The sequence below is a fragment of the Pyrus communis genome, chromosome 17 (assembly GCF_041283825.1).
Source record: "Pyrus communis isolate YQ-2024b chromosome 17, ASM4128382v1, whole genome shotgun sequence".
In the NCBI taxonomy this organism is placed as follows: domain Eukaryota; kingdom Viridiplantae; phylum Streptophyta; class Magnoliopsida; order Rosales; family Rosaceae; genus Pyrus; species Pyrus communis.
This window is the reverse complement of record NC_142581.1, coordinates 1,592,267-1,600,507: the sequence shown is the minus strand read 5'-3', so window position 1 is coordinate 1,600,507 and position 8,241 is coordinate 1,592,267. Positions and strand designations below refer to the sequence as shown.

The following is an 8,241-nucleotide window of genomic DNA, read 5'->3' as shown; positions in this document are numbered from 1 at the left end:
TGTTGCTTCGGGTTGCCTTTTCCATCGAACTGCATGAATTTTGGGGGCTGATAACCCCTTGGCATCTTCAAAGCATCAATCTTCTTGGAGTAAGGCTTTGAGTACAGTACGGAGTCATGCGAGCTTCCTTCGTACTGTGTCTTGACAGTGCTTGCGATCATCTCCTGTAGCTGCTGGATAAAGAGAGATCCCATGAATGCCGTTGCTTGGTCTAGCTTCGGCTTCTCTTCAACTTTCTCCGCTGGTGGCTCCTCTTCTTCGTCGTCTTCTTTCTTTAATAGGCCAATATTTGGGTCGACTTTCACGTCGGGCAGCGCATCTAGTTGGTTGACAAGTGCGGCAATCTGCAAGTCCTTCTCTTCCACAGTCCATGTGAGCTTTGCGATTGCTTCATTCATCTGAGCTAGCTGCTCCTCGATTGAAGTTGCTCCAGTGGTCATGACTTGCATGGTTGTATTGCCGCTCGAATCAGCGTCGGAGAGTAGGGACTCTGAGTATTTCCTCGGGCTTTCCCCCCTTGATGCCTTTAGCGAGGCCAGGGTGATCACAGGCTCGTACTTCAGGTGCTCTTGTTCCTTTGACAGAGTTAATGCAGGGGCGGAAGCCGCAGCAAAAAGAGCTCTTGCCTTACTTCGGGTTATGATGCCCGAAATATCACCACTTGCGGCGATGATGTTCTTGTTCTTTGCTTTGATTGCAGGAACAACTTGATTCTTTCTTGATGCCATTTGCGTTTTTCGATGATTGGAGGATAGAGATGAGAGGTAGAGAATGTCCCACTGGGCGTGCCAAATCTGTAAACACGGAAAATTCCTGAAACAAGAAACAAGAATACGTGTACAAAATATATTTTTTTGTGTTTAATGACTTTGGGGTTACAATCTCTTTGTAATTTGATCCTCTGATTCTATCTTCGTAGGGTGTAGGTTTGTGGATGAGCTGTTGATCCAAAGGGCCGTCGGGGCTTGATCTAGGGATGAACAGTTGATGAACGGATCTTCGAGGGCTTTTGGGCTTGATCTTGAAGACTGGGTGTATGGATTTCTTCAAGGGCTTTTGGGCTTGATCTTGAAGGTTGATGGATGAGCGGATCTTCAAGGGCTTTTGGGCTTAATCTTGAAGAACGATTGGATGTGTGGATTTGTTGAGGTTGTTGATCCAAAGGGCCGTTGGGGCTTGATCTTAGGACGAACGGATGATGAACGCTTTCTTCAAGGGGCCGTCGGGGCTTGATCTTAAGTTGGCGGAAGTTCTTCAAGGGCCGTTGGGGCTTGACCTTGAAGGAGGGTTTGACGAAGAACGAAGAGTGTTTTCTTGATCCTTCGGGATTTGCTTGAGAGCTTTAGAGTTTCAAGGCTTCAAGGTTTTGGTGTGATGTAAATTCCCTTCTTTTTTTCTCTTCTTCCTTCAAATGAATACCTTGGCTTCCTATTTATAGAATTCCAAAACTTGATTTTTGGATTTAAATAATCAGATGAAATAAATCATTTCTGCCAGGTATTGACACGTGTCCTATTTGATGACTTTTCCAATTTATTTCGATTTTTCGTTGAGTCACACGCTACATGTAAAATTTATGTGACACGTGAGCATTGAAATTTTAACTATTGGTCAACATTCATTTCACCGAAATTTCGATGTCTACAAATGCCCCCACTTCAAGGCGCGTCGTTGACATGTGCTTGTCACGTGTAGAAGATGCGTTTTGAAGTCCCTTAATGTAGATGTCAACCCAAGGGCCGTCGGGGCTTGATCTTGAATTGGGCTGGAAATTTCTTCAAGGGCCATCGAGGCTTGATCTTGAGTTCGACTGGAAGATTTTCTGGTTTCCCCCAATCGTTGATTTTCCACAGGCTTAATCTTGAACTGGGCTGGAGATTCTTCAAGGGCCATTGAGGCTTGATCTTGAGTTCGACTAGAGGATTTTCTGGTTTCCTCCAATCGTTGATTTTCCTTTGTGCTACTCTTGAACTGGGCAGCAGGATTCTTTTGGTCTGCCCCGAAGGTCTGAGCTTACTCCTTTTTTTCTGTTTCTTTGTTCAATCTCTCCAATTCATATTGAAGAGGGTTAGAGGATAGCTCAGCATATGCAGTTGTTGCTTGTCTCCACATGCCTCAATGTATCATTTTCACTTGCCTTACTTGCTCCCCTTTGCAGAAGTGGTCCCTTCTCTGGAAGTGTATCAACCGTTGAAGATGACTACTCGAGAGCAACGCTAGGTAAGCCACCAGGGAATAGATTCCAGGCAATCGGTTCCAGATCGGAAGACTGACTCCAAGTGCCGGCTGATTGCTTCTTTCACTTTGCCATGCGAGTAAGAACAAGGACAAAGGAAAAGACAGGGAAAAAGCATGATATGAGATACCTTTGCTTTCAAAGAAGCAGCGAATGAATCAGCACATATATTTGTTGTGCTTGTCTCCACATGCTTCGATGTATCATTTTCACTTGCCTTACTTGCTCCCTTTGCAGAAGTGGTATTTCCTTATGCAGGTTTGGCATCTTCTCTTGTAGTATTTGTCCTCTGATGCAGGAGTTGAATGCAAACCTTGCATTTGAATGGACCATCACTTCTTGGTGGCAGCGCAAGTTTGAGTGAAGGTTCCGACATATTGCTTTCTTTATCCTTATCCTGGCAGGTGAGAACAAGGGCAAAGGAAAAGACAGGGAAAAAGCATGATATGAGATACCTTTGCTTTCGCCCTTGATGATATGAGATACCTTTGTTTTGGAAGAAGCGGCGAATGAATCAGCACATGTATTTGTTGTGCTTGTTTCCACATGCTTCGATCTACCGTTTCCTCCTGGCTCATCTGTACTCCAGGTATCTGGTATCATCTTTGGGGAAGAAGAAAAAATTGAGTATTTCGAAAGACTTTGCTGGGAGTGCGCCATCAGAGGTGAGGAAGAGTTGGGCATTTTCTTCAGGTCTGCCTTGCCATAAGAGACGAAGGTCGACATATATAGGGATTTCTTAATAGCAAGTGTTGGTCTTGTTCTTTTACCCTTGTCGACAAACGTCTCTTCGATATCTGAACGACGCCTCTTCGATTTTTGAACGACGCCTCTTCGATTTCTGAACGAGCACCACTTTTGACAAAGTTGCATGCGTTTTCTGAAAAGCAGAGAAAGCGTTGCCGAACTTTGCGCTTGTAGGCTAAAGACGTGTAGTTGCGATGATGGCCTCCACGTGTTTTCGACTTTGTCAGATATCTTTTGACAAAGTTGAACGCGTTTTCTGAAAAGCCGCGAACGCGTCGCCGAACTTCACGCAGGAAAATCCGGATTTTTTAATCGGTGGTCGTGTCGCTTGGCTTTTTATAGAGGTATCGATCACCCCAACATACACACTCTGAAGATTGCCCATTCTTGAAAATCGTCTCCAGCTTTTTGAGAATTAACTTCATCCACCCCTTCTCTTTGAACACCTTTGAAAAATGACTAACTCATCGAACCTTTGCTTAGATTTGAGTCTCAGCAGTGATCCGGTTGCACCCCTTCAAGGTAATGTATGGCGCCCTTCTTTTTTATCTTCTAACGGTCCTCTTTCAGGTGAAGACTCCATGATGACGGATGCAACAACAGCTACGATAGTAGCTAGAAACCTTCTCACTCCTAAGGATAGTAGGCTGCTTTCAGGACGGTCCGATGAGTTGGCCGTTCAAGAGTCCCTCGCTCTCAGCGTTCAGTGTGCAGGCTCTGTATCCAACATGGGCCAACGCCTACTTGCTCGCTCCCGTCAGGTTGAATCGTTGATGGCAGAGGTGGAAAGTCTCAAGCAAGAGATCAAGCAGCTGAAGTATGAGAATAGAAGTTTGCACGTGCTTGCAAACAACTATTCGACGGGCATGAAGAGGAAGCTTGATGAGCTGCAAGAGTCTGAAGGTCGGATTCAAAGTGACCGTCAAAGGTTTTCGTCTTTCCTCCAGAGGCACCTTTTTCCTGGGTCTTCCAGCGTTTGGCCAAGTATTGAGGCCTCGAATGCTCTATCTTCGATGCCTCCCGCTCCTGGAGTTTTGCCACATAGTAGGGCTTCACGTGAACAACCTTTGTGAAAGCTCCATCTTTTTTTTTTTTTTTTTTTTTTTTTTTTGTACACACTTGTAATTTCTCGGAGATCAATGGACATGCTTTATTTTATTCAGTGTATTATGCTAAATACAAATAAAACATATATATCACCAAGATGTGTTATTTCCCTCTTTATTTTGAGATCCACTTTTGCAAGTGGTGCCGTGCACCACCTTCTCCTTATTTTCTTCTTTGCAATAATTATGTCACCCTCCTTTTTTTTTTTTTTTTTTAAATGATGCCGTGCACCATCCCATAACCCTTTTTTTTTTTTTTTTCACCTTCATCATTACTTCCCAACATCATCATTGCTTCCCTTTTGTTTTGTTTTTTTTTTATTTTTTATTTTTTTTATATTTTTATATGATGCCGTGCACCATCCCATAACCTCTTTTTTTTTTTTTTTTTTTTTTTTTTTTCCACCTTCATCATTACTTCCCAACATCATCATTGCTTCCCTTTTGTTTTTTTTTTTTTTTTTTTTATATATATTTTTATATGATGCCGTGCACCATCCCATAATTTTTTTTTTTTTTTTACCTTCATCATTACTTCCCAACATCATCATTGCTTCCCTTTTGTTTTTTTGTTTTTATTTATTATTTATTATTTATTATTTTTTTATTTTTTTTATTATTTTCTTTTCTTTACTTTCGGTGGTGCTGAGCCACCAAGATTCCACCCTTTCTTCTTCTTTCTAGACTGGCGTGTCCCCTTTTTTTTTTTAATAATAATATTTTTTTTATATATATATTCCCCACATGGTGCAGGGAGGAAATGCAGAGGAGCTTGGAGTAGTAGGAGGTAAGAGACGGAGAGTTTGAAGATGGGAAGGAGAGGAAGTAATTACTTAGCAAGTTTCTTTGCACAGCCTTTGCTCTGTAAGGTTTAATCCAGCTGAAGACGATTTTGATATGTACATATATATATATATATATATATATATTGATTTTGACATGCACTTATATATATATATATATATAGGTGATTGTCTCATAGTTGTGCGTATAAAATATGTAACGTGTGCACCCCATTGATGATTTCCTTGTTGTGATGATATGATTTCCTTGTTGTGATGATTTTTTTTTTTTCTTTTTTTTTGGGAAGACAAAGCAGGATGCTAGGGCCCTCATGAAGTTTCCAAATGTGTGGTAGCTGGTGGCAGAGCGGGCAGGACTGCGGGTGTACATATGCTTTGTTGATTTTGGTGTGCTGCTTTTGTTGGTGTGCTGCTCAAGTTTTGTGGCTGATTTTGCTTTGTTGCGGTCATGGTATTTTTCAAATGTTTTAAGAGCAACACCATCACCATTCTCGCGAAGGAAAGTGATTCGCAAGATAGGGGAACAACGCTGAAGATTTACGCCCCACTGACTGGCCTTAAGGCGCTTGCTTTTCCTACAAAAGACAACTCCATGCATATTAAGTCATGGTCTTCTGAAGTATCTTGGAAGGTGGCAGACTTTGTTCGATCAAATACGGAGAAGAAGGCGTGCACACTGGGGATTCTTATCTTGAACCCTTCGCACCATGCTCGTGACAATCATCCGGCTTCGTTTAAGCTTCTTAGAGATCACATCCGCAGCGGAGCTATGGCTTGGAATGATGTCTTGTCGACTACCGGAGAAGCTGTTTTTGCTGAGTCTTATTGGGAGTGGCTTGAAGATGTCTTGGGCCGATCTAAACATGTGTTTACTAGCATGGGCCTTTACCATGCCGTGTATGCATCTTTGTTTAGTTATGATCTCCATCATTCTGTCCTTCAGGCGTTCTTCGAGCATTGGTGTTCAGCGACTAACACGCTTCATACAGCTCAAGGAGAGATGTTAATTTCACTTTGGGATCTCCACAAGATAGGGGGATTGCCAATCCAAGGTAAGTTTTATGACGAGGTCGTTCCTAGTGCAGAGGAACTTTCTCTCTGCAATAACCAAGGATTGCCTGCGAGTTGTCGCTGCTTATTTTGGGCATATCACAAACTTTCCCAAGATGCTCGAGGTAAATCAGGCGTGAAGATTTCTTCCTGGATCCGCTTCTGGTATTGGGAGGACACAAGGTACAAGAAGTCCTCGAAGAGAAGAAGTTGCAACAAAACCACTAAACCAAAGGGAGACCCATATCCGTCTGGTGCCATTGGTTCAGCTAGGCACCGTTCCCCTGCCGAGTTGAGAGCGTTTGAGGACCTTGGCATAGCATCAGAGCATGTGGAAGAATCTTACCTAGCTGCTTTCTTAGCTTGTTGGCTTTGTAAGTTTGTTTTTCCAATCGGCGACGTCAACCTTGTTCGTCCTGGGGTTTTCAAAGTTGCTAGCAAGATGGCTGCAGGTGAATCTTTCAGTCTTGCTATCCCAATTTTGGCCAATATTTATAACGGCTTGAGTGTTGTTTCGAACTCGGCAAACACTGAAGATCGTGCTGCGGTTATTCCCTACCACTATGTGTATGGTTGGTTGGGTGAGTACTTTAGCACTCATTTTTTTTCTTCAACTCTAAACAAGTCAGGGCCTTTGATGACGAAGTATTCTGGCGTGCTTTCTTCGAAGAGCCTCGATGATTCCCAGGCGCAAGCACTGTTTAGAAGTTGCGAAGGCTTAAAGATGGACTATCTAGCGCGAGTTGGCTCGGTGCGGCGAGGCATCTTGGACGATTCGCATCTTCGCTTCTCAGACTTATCTTACCTTATAAGTCTTCGCTCAGGGTATGTTTCTTTGCGGCAAGAAGATCGATGCATTGTTCAGCCGTATAGTCCCCACCGTTTCAGCAGGCAATTTGGTTTTGTCCAACATGTGCCAGGCAAGCTGAAGGAAAAAAACCAATTAGACTCCTTGCAAGCCGTGTATATGCATTGGGAGTCTTGTACCCGTGCATGTACAAATGCTTCTATCACCCTGCCGGCCAAAGACGAGTTCAAGAGTAGTCCAGTAACCCGTGCTTACGTAAGTTGGTGGTCAAAGGTATATTATGAGAATTCGGGGATGGCAAGTGGTACCAATTCTTCTCATTCACACCTTAATGTATTGAAGGAGGGGTGTTCTGTGGTTCCTACACAACTGATATCTTTTGATTGCGCGAGTGCTGCTACTTTGCAAGATAGACCAGTGGTTTTAGTCCCTCAATGCCCACGCTTGTCTTCTCAAAATCTGGATGTATCTGAAGAGGCTGGTGATGAAGTTGATTCGCACGAAGATGGACTTGTTTTGCGGCAGGGTCAACAAGTTTTAAACAAGCGACGTCTTGAAGGCGCTCAGGCCGATAGCGATGTCAATTTTCGTCATAAGAAGAAAGAAGTGTTTAGGCTCCCTCAACTCGATGGTAGTGTGTCGTTTGAGAAAGACGTATGCATCTTCTTCTCTCTTATGACTTCTTCTGCTTTCATTGTTCTAGCTTTTGTTTCTAACAGCTTTCTCTGTTTTCTTTAGGTTGGGCCTTCTTGTTCTTTTGACTTGGCGACCACAGGTATTTATTCTTATACGGAGATGCTATTTGGAGGCGACCTACCCACAGGCGAGGAGATTGGGGATCCACCTGGTACATAGCTTATCCCAAGTTCGTCAAGTTTCCCAAGTTTGCCGTGTGTAGGTGGAGGCATGCAAGATCCCGTCATGCATTCTACACCTTTGCCAGCTAGCTCTGAGATCTCTCTGAGAGGGCCAAACCTTAGTGGTACTGAGCAGCTTATTCATCGCATCAATCTTCGTGCGGCAATGGATATCAAGAGCCATATTGAGAGGAGGATTTCGAAATGCCCGTTGGAGGACCTTGCGTTGCTTAAAGAGGACTTATCGAAACTTATTTCTGCAATTGACAATCTTAACATTGATTCTTCATCCTTGAAGATCAAAATTGCCGAAATTATGGCCGCCTCAACTGAGTATTCTTCCTTGCGTGTTATTTCCTCGAAGAAGTTGAGTCCAGATGTTAGAGCTCACCAACTTGCTGCAATAGACTTGTCACTAACCCAAGCCCGGTCTTCTCAGCAAACTGCTTCGGGAGATTATCATTCTACAAAGACTTCTTTAGCTTCCTTCCGGGTACGTCTAGATACGTTGATGCGAGAACAAGAACAGCTTGGCATCGAGGCATCAAAACTTGAAAGTGTTCTCGGGGAGCAGGGAGCTACACTTTCTCAATGCCAAGAGGAGATTTCACGCCTAGAACAAGAGAAAGACATG

At 43.4% G+C, this 8,241-nt stretch overlaps 1 protein-coding gene across 1 annotated transcript; it reads left to right on the top strand.

Moving 5' to 3' along the window:
* Positions 1 to 5,340: 5,340 nt before the first annotated feature.
* Positions 5,341 to 7,791, top strand: LOC148689222 (uncharacterized). The gene is made up of 2 exons (XM_088689413.1): positions 5,341 to 7,404; positions 7,489 to 7,791. Exons 1-2 carry the CDS (start codon positions 5,341 to 5,343, stop codon positions 7,603 to 7,605), a joined length of 2,181 nt encoding a protein of 726 aa, XP_088545539.1. The 3' UTR covers positions 7,606 to 7,791.
* The last annotated feature ends 450 nt before the right edge of the window (positions 7,792 to 8,241 follow it).